General features: G+C 38.7%; 1 protein-coding gene across 2 annotated transcripts in view; it reads left to right on the forward strand.

The window, feature by feature from the left end:
* Positions 1 to 20,011, forward strand: part of pdgfra (platelet-derived growth factor receptor, alpha polypeptide) — a 36,638-nt gene that overhangs the window by 13,226 nt on the left and 3,401 nt on the right. For both annotated transcript variants that reach the window (XM_017688033.2, XM_037537966.1), the window contains 17 exons: positions 660 to 828; positions 1,724 to 1,913; positions 3,248 to 3,363; positions 3,687 to 3,813; positions 4,837 to 5,033; positions 6,494 to 6,588; positions 7,445 to 7,577; positions 9,065 to 9,169; positions 9,330 to 9,440; positions 10,025 to 10,178; positions 11,999 to 12,159; positions 14,026 to 14,138; positions 15,227 to 15,349; positions 16,235 to 16,346; positions 16,468 to 16,567; positions 17,164 to 17,269; positions 19,275 to 19,513. In XM_017688033.2, the coding sequence (XP_017543522.2) occupies positions 660 to 828; positions 1,724 to 1,913; positions 3,248 to 3,363; positions 3,687 to 3,813; positions 4,837 to 5,033; positions 6,494 to 6,588; positions 7,445 to 7,577; positions 9,065 to 9,169; positions 9,330 to 9,440; positions 10,025 to 10,178; positions 11,999 to 12,159; positions 14,026 to 14,138; positions 15,227 to 15,349; positions 16,235 to 16,346; positions 16,468 to 16,567; positions 17,164 to 17,269; positions 19,275 to 19,513 (2,351 nt within the window). The remainder of the gene's footprint in view (positions 1 to 659; positions 829 to 1,723; positions 1,914 to 3,247; positions 3,364 to 3,686; positions 3,814 to 4,836; positions 5,034 to 6,493; positions 6,589 to 7,444; positions 7,578 to 9,064; positions 9,170 to 9,329; positions 9,441 to 10,024; positions 10,179 to 11,998; positions 12,160 to 14,025; positions 14,139 to 15,226; positions 15,350 to 16,234; positions 16,347 to 16,467; positions 16,568 to 17,163; positions 17,270 to 19,274; positions 19,514 to 20,011) is intronic.

Consider the following 20,011-nt stretch of genomic DNA (forward strand, 5'->3'; position numbering starts at 1 on the left):
ATCATTAAAAAACATACATTTCCATGTTTTTTTTAAAATAAAAGATGTAAACATGGTTACAGTTATCAGAGCAATAAGTCCTCAGTCCATACAGTCCATGTTTTGAAAGACAGATTTACACATATCCACTTATTCAGCCTACAGCATTTTAGTTCTGCCTATTTAAGCTGAAGTTTCATCCTGGACTGCTTTTGAATTAAGCACAGTACATGATAACCAATCAGAACAGAGATAATTTACATATCAGTAACAGTAACTGAACATCCTGTTTAACTTAAAGGATACAGAGAGGTTGACAATGGCCATGTATTATGACTGCTTTTGGTACATACACAAACATAATAGTTGGACCTCATCAAAATAATAAAATTCAAGAAAAAATAGGATATGGGCCCTTTAAAAGACTGCTCGTAGGTTTAAATGTAATAAAACTAGGTTTTTATATGTAATAACTGTGCAGTTAGTATGTAGATTTAATATGCAATAGCTTTAATATGTAATAACTGTGCATCAAGATGAAACACTTCTCACTCGTGTTGTTTGAGATAATATTACTATTAAGTTAGGATTAGCAGTATTTTTGTATGCTTTTGCTATATGAATAAATGAAGGTAAACTTTGTCTCTCTCTCTCTCTCTCTCTCTCTCTCTCTCTCTCAGGCTAGTCGTGGAGTAAAGACAGTGAAGGAGAATAAGAGGGATAAGGAGATTCAGTACACTCTTAATGTGTCTAGAGCCACAGCTAAAGACAGTGGAATCTACTCCTGCACTATAACTGACATTATGAGCAATGAGAGCCAAACTAAAGAACTCACCATTACTGTCTACGGTACGATGCACACAGTATGCACACTGGTGTCTTTTGCCAGTTTTAACAGACACAAATTCATCAATCTTGTTACATGCAAATGTTTATATTGTCATATGCAAAAGTTCTTAGTCAAATTACACAGTTGATTTTCAAAGTGAAAACAGTACTGTAAAAAGACTCAGAGAACACATTTCTGCACATTTTAATGCATAGTTACTGTTTATTTGCTGTATTTTACATATTGGAAAAAATAAAACATAAAATGTGGCTCATGCAAACATTTTGGAACAGTTATATTTTATGTCTTCTTTTTTCCAACATGTTAAACTCAAATAAATTGAAATTATGCACTAAAAGTTGCATAATTGACGCATAATGCACTAAAAATGCTTTATTAAGTTCCCTGTAGCAAATGTGGAGGGGTGTTCAAACTTTTGCATGTGCAGCTGTATGTACTATATGTCCAAAAGTCTGTAGACACCTTCTTGTCCAACATTTCTTCTAAAATCAGGTGTATTAATAGGGATTTAGTTCCTCTTTGCTGCATTCATGAGCTCAAGTACTAATGTTGGATGATTAGTTCTAGATCACAACCTCCACTCCAACTCATCCCAAAGGCATTAGGTTGGCACAAAGTTCAAAGCATGCCATTTTATTGGCAGTGCTTTTCTATGGAGATAATATATGCACTGCATTGGATGGATATACAGTTTATAAAATGTTGATTCTGTTATATTTATTGTATAATGTTATTCTTAGTGTTGACCCAGTTTTGGATTAGTTTAGGGTAGAAGATGTAATATGACTGGGAACCAGTGTTTCCACAGTAGACTTAAACTGAACTGATTAAATTGGTTCTGTTCAGTAAAATAAACTGTGCTCTGCTATCATCTGTACTCTTGTCCCTCTCCAGAGAGGGAGTTTGTGTCTATCTCTCCTGCATTTGACTCCATGGAGACGGCCAAATTGGACGACGTTCGTGAGTTCAGGGTGGACATCAATGCTCTCCCCACCCCCAAGGTCATGTGGCTGAAGGACGGCATCGTCCTGGGCGACGTTTCTGCTGAGATTGCCACCTCCCTCCGGACGATCAGTGAAACCAGGTTAGATGGCCTGAGACATTCATGTTACATTTGTGGATTTGGAGCAGGGATTCAGCGTCACTGTTGCAAAAAGATTCTGAAGAAAGAACAAAAACCTAGCTGCTGAATGTTTGATGTATTATGTATTCAATATAATGAAGACAAAGACATTCTAATACGTAAACTAAGTAAACAAACAAGCAGTCACATATATAATATCACTGTTCTCAGAACAAAACCTTGTATTTCCATTTTTATCGATTTTCAGATTTTGACATTTGAAAGTTTTATTTTGTTTTAATTTAAATTTTTTAAATGTGAAAATTCCTGTTGCTCGTTCCAAATTTCATGTAAAATGGACCAAAAGAAGTGACCCCAAATGACTTGGAAAAAAGTCTGGTTCCATTGACTTACATTAAAAGTAAAGTCGTTTTTTTCCTTCTCCTGTAAAGTTACCATTTTAGAGATACAAGGTTTGATGTGACAACAGCGATAGGTATCTCATGTATGTCTCAATCATGTATATCATATATAATCATGACTATAATCATGCTGTTGCTTAATCCACTAATGAGACTAGAGGTAGCAGGAGTGTGACGTATGGCATGAACATGCTGAAGCGAGTTGTTGATTGATTCAAACCTTGGAGTTTCAACATTGCAGTTGCAGAAATAATGGAACTCCCCTCAATGCATTGTCACATCTCTGCACATTGCATTATCACCATGTTTCGATTTTTATTCTGTTGAAGCTTCCAGCATATCATTGCTGTCCAAAAAAAAAAAAAAATACAAGCATCTCCATTTTATACTTTTTTCTTTTCGTGTGAACAGCTGTCCTTTGCATTGTGTTGAATTTTCATGAAGAATGACCAATAGAAATGCTCCAACATTGCATGGAATGAAACCTCTCATCTAAAATAAAGAACGTCTTTGCCGTCACCTGAAAAGTTACCATTTTGGAGATATTTGTGTTTTTTGGACAGTGATGATATGTGGAACTTTGTTACACCTGCTGGAAAAGCATTCCTGGGCGGCTGTTAATAAGCTGCTTGAAATAATTCTAAGAGTGTGCAAAGCTGCATAAAGCCAAAGCCTGTCTGACTGTTTTAAAAACTGAAAACTATATATAATGTTTTTATTCTTTTAACACTTTTTGGTGACTGCATAACTCCATATGTATTTTTCAGAGTGTCATGTTATTTCATATTCCACAAGATGTAGTAAAAGTGAAAAAAATGGTGATAGGGTTTGCGTGACTGTATATATAGTATGTATTTATTTTATACTTTAGACCCGATGTGCATCAACATGAGGAACGTGGATGCTAACAGCAGCTGCTTTGTATCTGTGTAGGTACCAGAGCACTCTCACTCTGATTAGAGCTAAGGCCGAGGACAGCGGCAACTATACAGTGAGAGCTGAGATAGGCAACCAGAGTGCCAGCCATTCCTTCAGCCTGCAGGTTAAAGGTGAAGTTCAGGAATGTGTGAAGCCCTGTCATTTTCCTCCTCTCGCTCTGTCTTCACTCGCTCTGTAGCTGAACTTGTGATCCCATTACAACTTTGTTTACCTGCATTTGCATGTAATCATCCTTCTTTGCCTATGTTTACTTCTTTGTTTATCAGACCTTTTCTTTTTTTACTCAGATTTCCATATATTTTAATATCTTATCACCAATACAATCTGTACTGACCTGATTCCGCTGAAGTTGCTCTATGCATTTGTCCTATTTAGCTAATTAACCTATATCTAATACTCCGTCTGTTGTTTTGTGTCTGTACATGTGCTGCAGTTCCTGCAATTATTGTGGACCTGACGGACCTCCATCATGGCTCAGCAGCAGGCCAGGCTGCGGTGTGTGTTGCTGGAGGGTCTCCTGTCCCTGAAGTGGAGTGGTACATCTGTAAAAACATCAAACAGTAAGATTTGGATTAGCCCCTCTCTTTGCATCAGTGTTATTTTACTTTCTCTTTCATTTCGTTTGTCGCCCTTTGTTTTTGCCCTTATTCACAAGAAGACCAGGACAGCGAAAGGGTCTCCTTCTTGCTTCGTGTGGATTATTTCCCCACCGTTTTCTTGTTTTATTGGATTTTTTTTTACCCACACAATGGTTTACTCACCTTCATCTAATGCATAGGGTGGGATATTCTAAAAATATTTATTGATATTGTGCATAATTTACATCATAATATGTCAATATGCTTTTCTGATCATGGATATCGTTGGTACTGACCAACGTCATGCTTCATTGCAAAGAGAGCACAATGAGGCCTGGTTTATTGGGTTTAGTGTAGAATAGCATGTAAAATGTTTAGAACAAATCATTTGCACTCATAGTTTTCATTTTATTTTATCAAATAAAGGATTATTTGGTTTTTGTCTACAAATAATGAAATACCAGCAGAAATAAACACTGCAGCATATTATAAATGTGAAAGTTTCATGATATTTGTTCCATATTGCCCACTTCTACTTCCAAATATCTGTCTCTGTATCTGATTTACATTATATACTAATGATGCATTTATTATACATTTACATGGTAAATTATATTTGTACTTGATTTAGATTCTGTATCGAGAAGCTTGGGTCTACACACAACGTTTTTCTGTTTTTGTGTCAAGAGACAAAAAACACAAGAGAGCACACAACAAAAGCTTTTCCCTGAATTCAAATCATAATAAAGTATCTCCTCTTCTACTTACAAGCAAACAGAAACTTTAGAATCTGCACTTCCAGTATAATTTCTCTGCTTTTTTCAGTGAGCTATGAGTGAAAAATCATTATGAAGAGATTTTACCATGTCTTTACAAAGGCTGTGACTTCTAAGGGTCAAAGCAAAGCACAATAAATCATATCTCCTATTGTCTAGTAACTGCAGCAACTACAGTGATGACATAATAGTGACATAATCATATTCACTCCCTTTTGCACTTTCCCAGCTGTGCCAATGACTCGACTCAGTGGTCACCACTTCAGACCAACACCACAGGGATCACAGTGGATACACACATCAACCAGGAGAACCAGCTGGAGAGTGAGGTGATCTTTGGCCATCTGGAGAACACGATGGCCGTCCGTTGCCTGGCCCGCAATGACATGGCCGCTGTCTCCCGAGAGGTCAAACTAGTGTCCAGCGGTGAGAACATCTCTCTGGATCTCATGTCATGATACATTCCTTATACATTATTCACTACTCTGTCCACTCTCTTCACAACTCTAGCCACGGACTTATGGATTTAACTAAAGCATGTTTTTAATTGTGTGCCATGAGCGTCACGACCAACCTCAGACATTGCAGATGAGTTTCAAAATGATGCATCTCATTAGAGGTTCAACGGCGTGTTTTAATGGATGGGAAAGTGCATTGCAATCAGAACACGTAGCAATGTAATCACAATGTGATATTTCATACAAATCATGCAGCCCTCGTTATCAAGTTAACCAAAATATTAAGCTGCTGCCTTAATGCCCCCCTCTGAACACATACTTTCCATTGCTGGGGGGTAATTTAGGAATAGTTCATCTACACAACTCTTCTTTATTCTTTAATAGATTGCAGTAAAGTGTTGAGATCAGTAGAACTTCACTTGTAAATGACAGCCTTCCAGCCACAAGCATTAGCATTAACACCTTCTTCACTCTTCCCTCACTGTTTTAAATACACAGCTGCTCCATTTGTCACATCTTCACCCAGTGCTCATCACATACCATTTGATTCTGGTCCTGTGTGTGTTTGGTCGAGAGAAACTCGCGCCCACCAAAAGGGCTGATAGCCCTTACAGCTGTTAGCTTTATTCTGTCAGGCTTCTTCTGTCCTGTCAGGCTCTCCATGTAGTGAACTGCTGATAGATTCCTCATGTGGCCTGACGCTGCACTTCTAGCAAGGAAATCCAAACGCCATATGCTCTACTTGTTTATCCATGCAGTTGCTGTTGGCCATTTTTCAAATAGCTGAGTTACAAGGTAAATCATTTTACCCAGGTTGGTAAGAGGGTGACAGCCAAAGACTGGAATAAGCAGCAAAAAGACAAAATTAATGGCTTATTAATATTAATTGAAGGAAGAAGCCTCGGTAGAAAAAAACGAAGTACAACCGTCATTACAAAATGTTATAAGTTTCCAAAGAGTCTCCAGATCCCTAAAACCGAATTATCATACAAGCTTGTATTCAGTCGCAGACAGAGGGCAAAAATATTAATATATTCACTAAAATAAATTTGTTTTGCACACATTTTTTGTCAAACGTGCCTGCTATGGTTTACAGTTCCATTTCAATGATATTTGTAAAAGCACATATACCTACAGCCTTTAAGTATCAGCCAGCAATGCTGCTAAAATATATCACAATGCATGATATGTATCACATTTAAAAACCATGAATCCAGTAAGTCTTATTCAACAGTTTTCTGCACTGCACTAAATCCACTTAAACAGGACTGATTAAGCTCTCTTTGTAATGAAACATGTAGCTTGTTCTTTAAGTTCTTATTATATCCACAGTTTGCTCAGGACAGTAGTAATAAATATCATCATATTGCCCACTCCTTCTAGTACCTGAATCAGACAGAGCTAATTTGGTGATGATGATGTGTTCAGGTCCGCACTCGGAGCTCACCGTGGCGGCTGCTGTTCTGGTGCTGTTGGTCATTGTCATCATCTCACTCATTGTGCTGGTCATTATCTGGAAACAGGTACTCACACATTCATTCATTTGTTCACTCATTCAGTTGTTTTGTATATGTACTCATATGCTCTCACTCTGATTCTCTTTTATGGACTCTTACCATGCTTCCATTTCATTCACCCACTTACTCATTCTTCCTGTAGTTTGCTCTCATTTATTCATTCATTCTCATTTACTCACTCACTCAAGCTCCCAACCTTCCTCAGTGTTTGTGATGTATATGACGCAGTCTGCTTGATTCTGAAGAACCCAAAAAAGTTTTCACATGACTTTTCACATGACTTTTACCTGTGCTCTCCCATTAGCTGGGTGCATTCTAGTATATGTAATACAAATGTATTAATCAATATCTAGTCACACTGAAAAAAGTGCCAGAGTGTAATGAGATGTTGATGTAATGTATTCATTACATCAACACAGAAGGATATAACCTGAAAGACACAACTGTGATGATGTTATATATCTTTGTCAGCATGCATCTCATTACTGACCACTTTTATTTTTCAGTATTTTACAATATCAGTATCATTTGAGCACAATGGCCGTTCTTTGTATATTCATCTATTCATGATGAATAGAGTAAATTAAATGCTCAAAAATGACTTGGAATAAAACTTCTTTGCATTAACTTACATTAATAGATCAGAGCATTTTTGCTCTCTCCTGTAAAGTGAATATTTTGGAGATGCTTGCTTTTATGTACACTGATGATATTTTATTCATTTGGGAATTATGTACAAATTTGAATCAAGTCAGTTCAGTGCATCACGTTTTACAGTGCAGTTATGTAATTTTACTCAATGTGGTAATAACCTCTATTCTGGAATGCGCTTAATGTCTGCCTTTCACTGTGTGTGTTGCAGAAGCCACGCTATGAAATCAGATGGCGGGTCATTGAGTCAGTGAGTCCAGATGGACACGAGTACATCTATGTGGACCCCATGCAGCTGCCCTACGACTCGCGCTGGGAGTTCCCACGTGACGGCCTCGTTCTGGGTGAGTCACGCACACATAACCATGGTCAAGCAGCCCTCCTTGCACTGTGGGCTTTTCCCTCAACAGTGTTTATGTTATGTTATGTTACAGCTGCTTGTGGTCATGTAATCAATTGGACTGTGGTCTTGTCCTTGGTTTTTTTGCCAATCAGATGTGGGCACTTTCTTGTGATACCAGCAGTGCCAAGATGTGGCGTGTGTGTTGTGTGTCTAGCGGTCCCTGTGAGGATTAGGAGTGGTCGTGACTCAGTGATCAAAGAGTTTTTCTCTAACATAAAGCCATAGCAGTTGAGCTGAAAGACCACAGACGGCTCTCTTGGGTAGCCATACGTTAACCCCATTTGGCAACTGCACCACAGAGGCTTTTTCAGTAGAGCCATCCGTGTAAAATGCAGGAAGGGGGTCTGTGTCATTGGGTTTCTGTAACCCCGTCGCAATTGCTATACCAAAGATGAATTTAATATGACCCAATGGAGATGCATTAGGTGGTCAGTGGACCACTGTTTGGGAAATATTGTTGCTGTCAGAAAGAAACCTTGTGTCTCCAGATTAATAAGTTAACAGAAGAAGGAAAAAAACTTTCTTAGCTTTTGTGTAAGTTAATATAATAAGATTTTATTCCAAGTCATTTTGTCTGCTGCTGCACTCATTGTGACATTTTGGCACAGTGTAAAGAGAAGCTGGCACTTCAAATTCTGTAAAAAACTAACAAAAAACAAATGAAAAAATGGAGATATGAGCTTTTGTTTTGACAGCAACAATATCTTAATAACACTGCTTAATAACCTCTTAACTGTTTTCACTCTTTTGTGATAAAATGCAATGTCACATTGTTTTGGAGGTCTCTTTATACTTTATACTCTCTAAACTTTTTTGTCATCAACAACCTTTATAGAATATACTTGAAATTTACAAAACCAGAAGTGAACTGAATTTTTCTCAAATCAAGCAAGTCAACATAAATAAATGTCTTATTATTTTTAAATGCTAATTTGTAGTAGTTGTACATGTTTTTTTTTTATCTAGAAAGCTACACTGCTGTTCATTTTATCTCAGCCATCTTTGTGCAAAGATGTGAATTGTTTTCTCAATATCCTTTCCACTTTCCCCTATCGTTGCTCACTAGCAGCTCAACATAGTCACATCAATTCACAGCCAAGTGTCTCAGTTAATCTGATAACATTCATTAAAAAGTTTTGAAATGATTTCCATTCCACTGTGCGAATGGCCACTAGGGGGTCTGCAGAGAGAAGTTGTCGTATGTTAGTACGAGAAGCTCTGGGTTTTAGTTAGAGCGAACCATTTTTATTCGTTCATTCTTTGTGAAATGTTCACACTTTTTTAAAATGGCTTTTTTTAAAAAGTAAAGACCAATGAAAAAAGAATGTACAACGTTTTTATATAACAGTGACGACATGTTGGTCTACAGGACTGTCATTCTGTGTTGTAGGGGTATTCATGTGATATGCATGTGTGTATGGGTTACAGGCCGTATCCTGGGTTCGGGCGCCTTTGGTAAGGTGGTGGAGGGCACCGCATATGGACTAAGTCGTTCTCAACCGGTCATGAAGGTGGCAGTGAAGATGCTCAAACGTGAGTCAATGGATCATCTACACATAACAGCTCCACATAGAAGAAAAACAGTGTTTTCACTTATTCAGTATGAACTGTATGATCTGTCATCCTCAAGTGATCTGACGTGGCTTATGCATGATTGATTTATTGAGATGATATTATTCTATTGTTTCCTCAGCGACAGCACGCTCCAGTGAGAAGCAAGCGCTGATGTCAGAGCTGAAGATCATGACCCACCTGGGCCCTCACCTCAACATCGTCAATCTGCTGGGAGCATGCACCAAATCAGGTACACACCAAATCTGAACAATCACATACGCAAATTGTGTACTAATGAAGTCGAAAAACCTCTCATCTCATAAAGATTAGATTTGATTATGGTAATTTAGGGAATGATTCATTGCATCACGAAATTTTTTTCTCAAAATTCTCCGATTTAACCATGATTCAATTTGATAATGTTTCGGTGCGATTCCGAAAAATTCAGAAAAAAACACATAAAAATAGAAATTATATACACAGTAGTGGAAAGTATATAAATATACTACTTTGGCCATAATGAATTCATACCTAATTCAACATTTAAATAATTAGGTAGAATAAATTCTTCCGTGCCAAAATCAATACTCTTATTACATTTTATTCACATTGTGCACACACACATTGTACATACCCAAGTGGGCAAATGTGTTGATTCAGATGTGGAGCTGGTATTGTGTTCAGGGCGGTGGCTCTTCTGGCCTCTGTGGCTGTGGCATTTTAACAGGCTGAGTTTATTGCTTTCTTCTATCTGATTATATGCACTTTCCAACCACTGATAAGATTAGACTGTAGCCTAACAGCCTTCTCATCATCTCTCTCTCTCTCTTTCAGGTCCTATCTACATAATCACTGAGTACTGTTTCTATGGAGACCTAGTGAACTATCTGCATAAGAACAGAGATGGCTTTTTGAGCCGGCATCCAGAAAAGGCCAAGAAAGACCTGGACATCTTTGGCATAAACCCAGCTGACGAGAGCAGCCGGAGGTCAGCAGCACACATGCATATCTGGAGTAAACACTTTTCTCTTGAGCATGAGAGAATGCATATGCATTTTTAATAAAGAGATAATATGTTCAAAACAGAGACAGATGCAGATATGACACAGAATATACTGCAAAACGGTTCTAGCCCGATCTCTGTCCTGCTAACCAGAATTAAACATAGCCTTATTATTATTACCTCATCATCTCCAAAATAAGGCTGATTCAAACTGGACTGAAATTCATTAAAGCCTGCAAAATGTTATGCTATGCATTGCACTGATTTGACAATTTATATACTACATGGACCAGCTAATTTGCTTGCTCAGTCTGGTTGAATGAACTAGGCGCTAAAAGAAATGTGGTTTTATTCTATAGATTTATTGACTACAATATGATTTCAGTTGAACATCTCCTCGTTCAAATATCATCTGTGACACATACACCTCCAGTTCCAGTTTAAATCTAATTAGAGATATTTCAAGCACTAAAATGACACACATACACAGAAACGGTGCCACATATCTGTATCACCACATTATTAGCTGTTCAAATTAAGTTTTACTGCCTGTAAAAAAAGAAAACCTTTATGTCAGAAGGAACATGGCATGATGTGTGAGCTGAATAAGTGCTGTGGTGTCTTCTCGTAATCAAATTCTGCTTCGTTTTGGGTTTCCTTCTAAATGGATGAGTGTAAGGGTACAATCATTTTTCAGGGGACGGTGAGATAGAGTGACTACAAAGAGTTATACAGGGATAGATGTAGAGCAAGGATTTAGGGGGGAGCAAGGAGGAGAGAGACAGAATATAGAGAAATGACAGAGGTGAGCGGGGCAGAGAGAGAGAGCGAGAGAGAGAGCAAGAGAGAGAAAGAGAGAGAGAGAGAGCAAGAGAGAGAAAGAGAGAGAGGGGGGGGTGAGAAGAGTAGAGAAAGAGTATGAAATCATACTTTGCAGTGAAATCATGCTGATGCAACCTCTGCAGCCCCGGCCACCTGCTGTAGACAAGTGTAAATTATAAATGGATTTGATCATTTCTGGGCAAAAGTGTACCACTGAGAATACAGCGCACCAAAAATGATCTCACACATTGTTAGCACATGAGCTACTCATTTACTTACATCAAAACACTGCATTAAGGGATCTATATTATACAGTTTTCTTGTGTTTTACTTTTTAGTCCAAAGTTTTCTTTTAACATTTATGTGGTTTCATGCGCCAAAAACCACATAATTCATTTTATACTTCATTTTTACTCTGCCATTTTCTAGCCTTAGAGTTAACACTGCTTTTGTTACTGTGCATTTAAGACTATATGTAAATGCCCGCTGCTCTAATTGGCGAATAATTATATTTTTCCTTGTTTATGACCTGAAATGTGTGCTCATTTTACTTCAATGTAAATGCCCCGAGCAAACTGCTATAGAATGAATAGTCATATGTAAACATATTTGTGGTTGTGACATTGCAAACATGATAAATCCCAAGCTTAGGCTTTCATCTGCTTACATGTAGCCTATATCAGAGTGGAGAACTGAGGGCTGGAATCCAGCACAGTGATAATCAACTGATTAATTGAATCAGGTGTGCTTGAGAATGAAAATCACAAAACTGCAGCATTGAGTTCCCCACCCTGTAAAAATGTTTACGTACTGTAATACATGACTTATTTCAAAAAGCAAGGAAATGAAATTTGACATGGTATGGTAGCTTTAAAATGATTTCAGTATTTTGGAAACAAAAATGCTGTTGCAATGATGATAGATTATGTAGGAAGCACATAAACAGTGGATTGTGACATTAATGCTCATGTGTGCTTGTGCAGTTACGTGATCCTGTCCTTCGAGGAGAAAGGAGACTACATGGATATGAAGCAGGCAGACACTATGCAGTATGTCCCCATGCTGGAGAGGAGTGAAGCCTCCAAATATTCTCACCTGCAGAGAGACGATTACGATCACCCCCCCTCACACACACACACTAACGGTAAGAAACACTCCCATACACCCTCTCACAAACACCAACATGACTTTGTAAAACAGACCATTAATTCATTTCATATTCAGTCAAAAAAATTAACTAAGTTAGTTATTTTTCAGGTGCCATTTCTGAGGAAATTACATAGTAAGATAATTCACCGATAATTCAGGGAAAAAGAGAAAATAAGACTCTTAACATACTTGCAGAACTGGTGGACCACTGGTAGACCACTGGTAGACCACACAGCACCCACAGTGTTTTTGGATTTTCAGGGTTCATTTTGGTCCTGGCGAACCTAGAAAGTCAGGGAAAATAAACATGCCAAAATCCAGTACAGAATTGCCCTGATTATAATAAATTAATAATAATAATAATAAATTTAAAAACATACCTAAAAACAGCTGGAAAATAACAGCTATAATGGCTGGCTTCAACCAGGCAAAGCAAAATAAGCATATCACCCTTCTTGGAACAAAACCTTGTATCTCCAAATCGTAACTCTACTGGAGAAGGAAAAAAGCTACTTTACTTGTAATGTAAGTTAAAGATAAAAGAAAAAAAAGTCATTTTGTGGGCATTTCTTTTAGTCCATTCAGCATGAAATTACATGGATTGTAAAGGGTAAAGGGTAACAGATATCTTTAAATTAATAAAAAATTGAAAAATGTCAAAAATGGAGATACAAGGTTTTCTTCTGACAACAGCGATACGGTGGGATGCCATTACCACATGAACTGTAGAAATTTGGCATGGGAACTAGTAACGAGTCTGTGTCAGAAAGCCTTATGAAGAGGCGCAAACTGTGAAAACTGAATAACACCAAAGAAGTCAGCAGTTAATGATTTTGTCCCACCACTTGTGGCAACATCGCAGCTGATGACCGTTCCAATGAGCTGTTCACCTTCATGAACCAGTGGATTAACTAACAGTGGTAGTGCTATGAATGGTGATATGTCATGTTTGCTTAGCACTGTAGTACCGCAGTTGTACTTACTGTCCAATTTGACTGGAAATTAAATAAAAGAAGGACGGTCTCTGGTGTTTGCACAATGCAGTACATATTGTGGCAGCTGCCACTTGCTTCATATTGCAGAAGGGGACTTTAGAGGTGTGATTGTTGTTGTTGCTGTTGTTGTTGATGATGGTCGGGTTAAGGTGTGGATGTGTGTTTATCGTGTGTTATTCACAATGGGGTGAAGTTACATGACCTGAAGTAAACCTCCCTGTTATTCCAGTTGTATTTCAGTGGCCTTCTCTGCCTTGTTCAATAAAATAAGCATTTCTCTAGCAGAAATTCTTTGATTCATCTGTGCCACAATATACCAATTTATGTCACAGTCATGAGACAAACATATACTAAAACTGAGACATTTTCTGTTCTTTCCCCTTCAATGTTAGTTAGTTGTTTTGGAGTGTTTAGTCCTCTTTTCTTTTTTCTCTCCTCTGTTTTCCTCTGCTTCCTTCCCTATGTTCACCCTGGTGAGTTTGGCTTGCGTCTGTGTGGTTTGGCTGGGCATAACGTCCTCTAAAGCACACACACACACACACACACACACACACACACACTCTTACATACACAATACACTATTGCCAGCGATAGTGGAGGGGTCCACCCTTGTCTCTGAATAAGTGGGGCATTGCACTCTGTGCACCCTGCACTTACTGAAGGTAATTGTAGCCCGTAGGGCTTAATGTAGTCTTCCCCTTGCCATAACTAAGACATGTAAGAGCAGTCCTTTAAAAATACACTCATGGCTTATGTACATAAACAGAGAAATATATGTTGTGCACACAACACACACACACACACACTCAGAGGTGTATTCTAGATGCTGGCAGTGCTAATTTAGGCTTTGTTTATATAACCAACAGAGAGTGAGGTGGAGAAACTTCTGTCCGATGACACAGAGGGGCTGACCACAATGGATCTTCTTAGTTTTACTTATCAAGTGGCCAGAGGGATGGAGTTTCTAGCCTCCAAAAACGTGAGTCTGACATTTCTCCCAACACCTTTCATTGTCAACTATGGTATTCCTTTTAGCTGAGATATTAATTTAAAGAAATGCTTCAGCATGTTTAAGCCTAATCTCTATCTGCCACATCTAGGTCATTACATAAGCTCACAAACATCAGATTCATCTTGGGAAGGAGACCAAAGCACAACTTGCCATACAAAATGTTCTTCTGCATGTTGCGTGCAATTACACATTTCCACCAAAGAGGTCTCCAGTTCCCCAAAACTTGTGCAGTGCAGCTTTAAGAGAGCCATTAATAAGATTTGTCAGTAGTAGCAAAACACAGCACGCAAGCAGCTGGGCTTCAGCCTAGAGCAATACATAGTCTGAAGGGACAAACTGCGTTATGAAGATTCATTTAGTAGCGCTTCAAATGGCCCTCAAAATGAAATACTAGTTGGAAATATCAACTTGTTGCATGTTGAACCCACACATCTTTACCATCCTCATTTGAGACTAAACAGAGAAACGTACGTTTCTTTAAGTATATGCCCTTCTTCAGTTTCTCGAAGTACTATGTTTGCCCTTCTCAGAGTGTGCCTGCTGCTGCATCCAGCGCTACAATTTCCTCTGTGTTTAAGAAAGTAGCCGCCATGTCTCCCAGCTGACCAGTCTAAATTGAGGGGTTACAGTGGCTTGAGCGCTAGCCTGGGTTGCGTGGGCTCAAACCACTCTAAGAAAAGCCCAAACACTCAAAATAGAGCAGGAGAGAGGAGTTCTGTATTATTGCATGTTATTAAAATATGTTATTACAGGGGCATGGAACAGGTATTAATTAGGCATCAGGGGCTTTTGAATGCTGGTTCCATAGAGGGGGTCTTAGGTCAGTGAGCATAACTGGATATTGTCAGACCACCCTGAAAGAGAGGGAGCTGTAGGATGAAGATAGATGGGTATAGATGAAAAAAGATATTAGAATGCCAGATGTTTTTCATTAGATAGTAGAGAATGACAAGTAAAATAATGGGTGAAGAACTGAAGAAATTATTATAATCAAGTAAATAAACAGAGATTGAATGTAATGAATGTCTCCCCTCCACCTCTCTTGCTGTCTGCAGTGCGTGCACAGAGATCTGGCAGCACGTAATGTCCTGCTGTCTCAGGGTAAGATTGTGAAGATCTGTGACTTCGGACTAGCCAGAGACATCATGCACGACAACAACTATGTGTCCAAAGGAAGTGTGAGTACCTGTTTTTTCCCCTTTCAGCCATAGTAGATTGGGTACATGTGTGTCCATGTGTGTGCTGAGCTGTCTTTGTGTTGCCTTGATTTCTATGACAATTTAAAAGCCAGAAAATATTGTCTTCAGGGGTGTACTACAGTAGTTTCTGAGCGAGTGTGCGCACACATTTAGAAGAGAATTAACTAAGGGCTTATCACTGGGACAGTAACAATAACAGTAAAAGATGGCTCTAAGCTCAACTTTGTTAGATCATTTCCTTTATATATAAAACAATGTGACATTAGCTCTTAAAAATCATGTTGTTAAAGATAAAGAGTAGATTAAAGAAGTGGTTCCCTAATAAATCAGAAGTACACAATTGTTTCCTTATCACAAATGTAATTGATCATCCAGGTCATGGGTGGTGTACAAAGTTTGCTTTTAATATAAAACATCGTCACTGTGCAATGAAAAACAACTAGCTCTGAAACATTAACTTTACAGGAGAAGCCAAAAACACTCTTAGCTTTCAGTGTAAGTCAATGTAAAGAGTTTTTTTCCAAGTGACTTTAGAGCATGTCTATTGGTTCATTCATCATGAAATTTTTACATAACGTAAAGGACAGCAACGATATATAGCTACGATTAATGGACGTCTATGTCACATTCTTTATGTGTTTATTAGCCTTAACATATAGCTCCACTGTAAAACTGAAGGAGCACATTTGGAAACCAAACATGTCTTGGGCAATCGACTATGTTAGCGATAACAAGAATATTGTGTAAATTTGATTATTCCTTTAAAAGGCAGAAAGATATGCCTTAATGTATCCTATGAACTGCTGTCAGATCATTAAAGATAGTGTTTTAAATAATGTTTCTCATTCCTGCATTTCTGTATAGACTTTCCTGCCAGTGAAATGGATGGCCCCTGAGAGCATCTTCGATAACCTGTACACCTCTTTGAGTGACGTGTGGTCGTATGGCATCTTACTGTGGGAGATCTTCTCTCTGGGTACGTTAAGGGTTTTGGAGTTTGTTCCAGAAAAACAACCTGAGAAATTTTGGTTAAGCAATAACCAATCATTAAAAAAAAAAATATTTTGACCAAATGTTTGATCGTGAATTTCCTGCAGGAGGTACTCCTTACCCTGGCATGGTTGTGGACTCCAGCTTCTATAACAAGATCAAGAGTGGCTACAGGATGGCTAAACCAGAGCACGCCTCCAATGATGTGTATGTTCAGCATAACAGCACATAATAGCCCATCAATTGTGTTCTCATTGTATAAAGTCTTATGCAAAACATTGAACACTCCTGCTCAAATTACGGTTTGTTGTGAAACTTAAATATGACATTTTCCTACAAATTTCAGTGCACCATTTCTGTTTATCGAGAGAGTTTAATATTGGGTAAAAAACAAAACCTTTCTGTTTTATTTTTTCCCATTAAAATCCAGCAAATAAACAGTAATTGTACATTAAAATATGTAGAAGTGTGTTTTCTGTAGAGGACGTATTGACTTATTTTCACTTAGAACATCAGCACAACATATCATTTTACGAGGTTCGCCCAAACTTTGGCATACTTAATAATAATAATAATTATTATTATTATAATGATAACTGCCCCATTAGGCCTTTTCCTAAATTAAGCCAGTCAGTTGCCAGTCTGGTTCTCGGAAGTTACCAGATTGTTGCTATTAAATTTGCACTCATGCTAATACAATCAGATTATAGTACTTCATCTCCACTTTCACAGTATCACTGGGAGACCCGTTAAGCTTGTGTTTTCAGAGTGGCTGATAGAGCAATGTGGTTTTGTTTCTGTAGCTATGAGCTGATGGTGAAGTGCTGGAATAATGAGCCGGAGAAGAGACCATCCTTCCACAGCCTGAGTGAAAATGTGGCCACCCTGCTGCCTTCTGGATACAAGAGGGTAAACTTCAGAACTTTTACTTTTCTACTGGCCTTTTGTTCTGGCCCACTCTGTCTCTTCTCATTTTCATCATTTTGTCTTCTGTATTGGCCTCATGCCTCTTTCCCTCTCCTTCACATTCCACTGCCTCCTAGCCCAACACCAGGGGGCTTTTTACGCATGGTAGCTACCTTTTCAATAAGCCTGAACCAAACATCCTCAGCCCCAAGATATGCATTTAATGTCAACATTCCATTAGACTCACCACTAATGTCTCTTTCAGCTGCACTTTGTATTTGACCTTGTTGCTGTCAGCAGTGGCTTGTTCTTCAAACTTGTAAAGGTTTTAGTGAACTGAAAGTCATTTATCAACCGTACCGTGCTTATTTCTGTGATAAACTAATGATAGTTCAGCAGCTGTGGTGCAGTCTTCTTCGGTTGCGTTTTTTCTTTGGTAGGAATTTCAACCAACATTGCTTTGTTGAGAATGTCAATTCCATTTATGTCAATTTAAAGTTTGGTGGGCCTTCATGGAAGAAGTGCCATCATGTTTAATGGTGAAGGAGAAATGATGTATTCTGCATTTTGCACATGTTGAATCGTTTGGATGTTTAGTAATCCACGCCTTGAAATGTCTTCATTCTGAAGGCATTTGATAAACGATTTATTTCTCCATTTTATACACACACTGTAACTCCTGGCACCTCTATTTATGAGTAGCCCTTGCGTTAAAAAAGATGTCAATTATGGCAAAATAACACAGTTGGCCAGTGGGAGTGGGGAAGTAAGAAGTGGCCTAAGAACTGACCAATGTCATTTTATTGCTTGTTTTTTTCCCCCCACAATTTGGGGAACACTGCAAAACCCAGAACACCCAATGCTTGGACACATAGCTTGAAAACCGGACCTGTGGCCACCCTATTTATACCCGTCTAGCAGATGTGGCTGCTGCAGAGCATCTGTTCTATTGACAGTGCTTTGCTATGTGGTAGAAGAAGATGCCCAGAAAAGATTTTTATTAAATGAAAAAATATGTTTTTATATTATGAATATCATTACAGAGTTCTTAAGATTTGTTTCCACCCACAGTACTCACAGAAGCTCTGCTGTAGCCTCTGATGCTGTCCCTCTGTTCCACAGCATCTAAGCCATGGTTTTGCATGCCCTGGTAAATAGTAATGCACTTTACCCACATTCACAAGCTAGCTTCCTGCTTCCTGTGGTTTTAATGCAGTGTATGAGGCTGAGCACACAGGCTACGTGTGCGTCCCTCATGTCTACAGTACCAAACCACTAACACAGATGAATGCACTACTGCTCCAGCTGGCTAACGCCCAGCAAGCCCGAAACTAGCCGCACTAATCACCCTGAGCTAACAGTTAGCGTCCGCCTGTTAGCCATAATGACGTTATTAAACAGACACCACACATGGCACTTCAAAACTCTGTTTCCCAAAGAGTCACATGGCACAGGAGCTAACTAGCTCCTGTAATAGCTAGTCTAATAGCACCTTGGCTTGGGGTGTGGTGGGAAACGTGGTTCTTTATAGGTTTTCCAAGCCCTTGCGGAACCACAGAACGGCTGCAGAAATGGGGCAGAACGTTTGAGTGAGGCGTGTTTATGGCAGTGCTGAACGGAATATAAGCGGAATATAAGTGCTTTCTGAAACCGCTAGAGATGATCGAATTTCCTTCTTGTTTCAATCATTGAAAGACAGGAGTATATTTTAATGCTGCAATGTCATAATGACAGATGTCATTTTTACCCCCGAGAAGAGGGTTTAGAGAACCTGTCATTAGATCTCAAAAGGCAACCACGGCCTAGACTTAATGAAACACCTTGGAGCCAGATTCATTACTCTTTTGCTTTACATTATAAGACAGTTGATCTTTAAACTCAGAACACAGGACTAAAACTATCTAAAGCAAATGTTTGTCTTTCTCTTTGAGTGGGGCATTTGAGTTTTTGAACTGACTGAAAATATATGGGTGATCAGTTCTAATAGCAAGTATATGTGTGTATGCAGAGCTACGAGCGTGTGAACAACAACTTCCTGAAGAGCGACCACCCAGCGGTCACGCGAATGCAGTGTGTACAGAGTGATGATACTTACCTGGGCGTGGCCTACAAGAACCAGGGCAAGCTGAGGGAGCGCGAGAGTGGCTTTGATGAGCAGAGGCTGAGCTCGGACAGCGGCTACATCATCCCCCTGCCTGACCTTGACCCGCTCTCCGACGAGGAGTACACCAAACGGAACCGCCACAGGTACGCAGCTCTGTCCCACCAATGTAGCATCAGTTACAAGTATAGTTATGTACTATGACATCGACCATAACTATAAAACAAGAGTGTAATCTTGTTTAAAGGTGAATTCTGATGATTTTTCAGTATTTCTGCGGGATTTAATCACTGAGATGTGAACAATGTAAAATTCCCCTACTCAAATTTCTTTACAATGTTAGTGGCAGGAACCAGTGGTCACAATGTCTTTAACACCAATATAGCCATTTTACTTACTACACAAAACAACCAGTGAACCTACATGTGCCCTCTATATAGCTTTTATGTTGAAAATGGTAAAATATGGTAAAATGGTCAAATTTTACTATCATAAAATCATGTTTCAAACATTAAGCAGCAAATTATAACCATTTCATGTAGTTTACGCGAGGGAGCCCTGGTAGGTTTCTCTATAATAGAGCGCTTCACATTAAACTACAGAGAATTACTTTGTTTACATGATTGAACTCTTCAGAAATCAAT

Source organism: Pygocentrus nattereri, chromosome 4, assembly GCF_015220715.1.
Source record: "Pygocentrus nattereri isolate fPygNat1 chromosome 4, fPygNat1.pri, whole genome shotgun sequence".
Classification (NCBI taxonomy): Eukaryota; Metazoa; Chordata; class Actinopteri; order Characiformes; family Serrasalmidae; genus Pygocentrus; species Pygocentrus nattereri.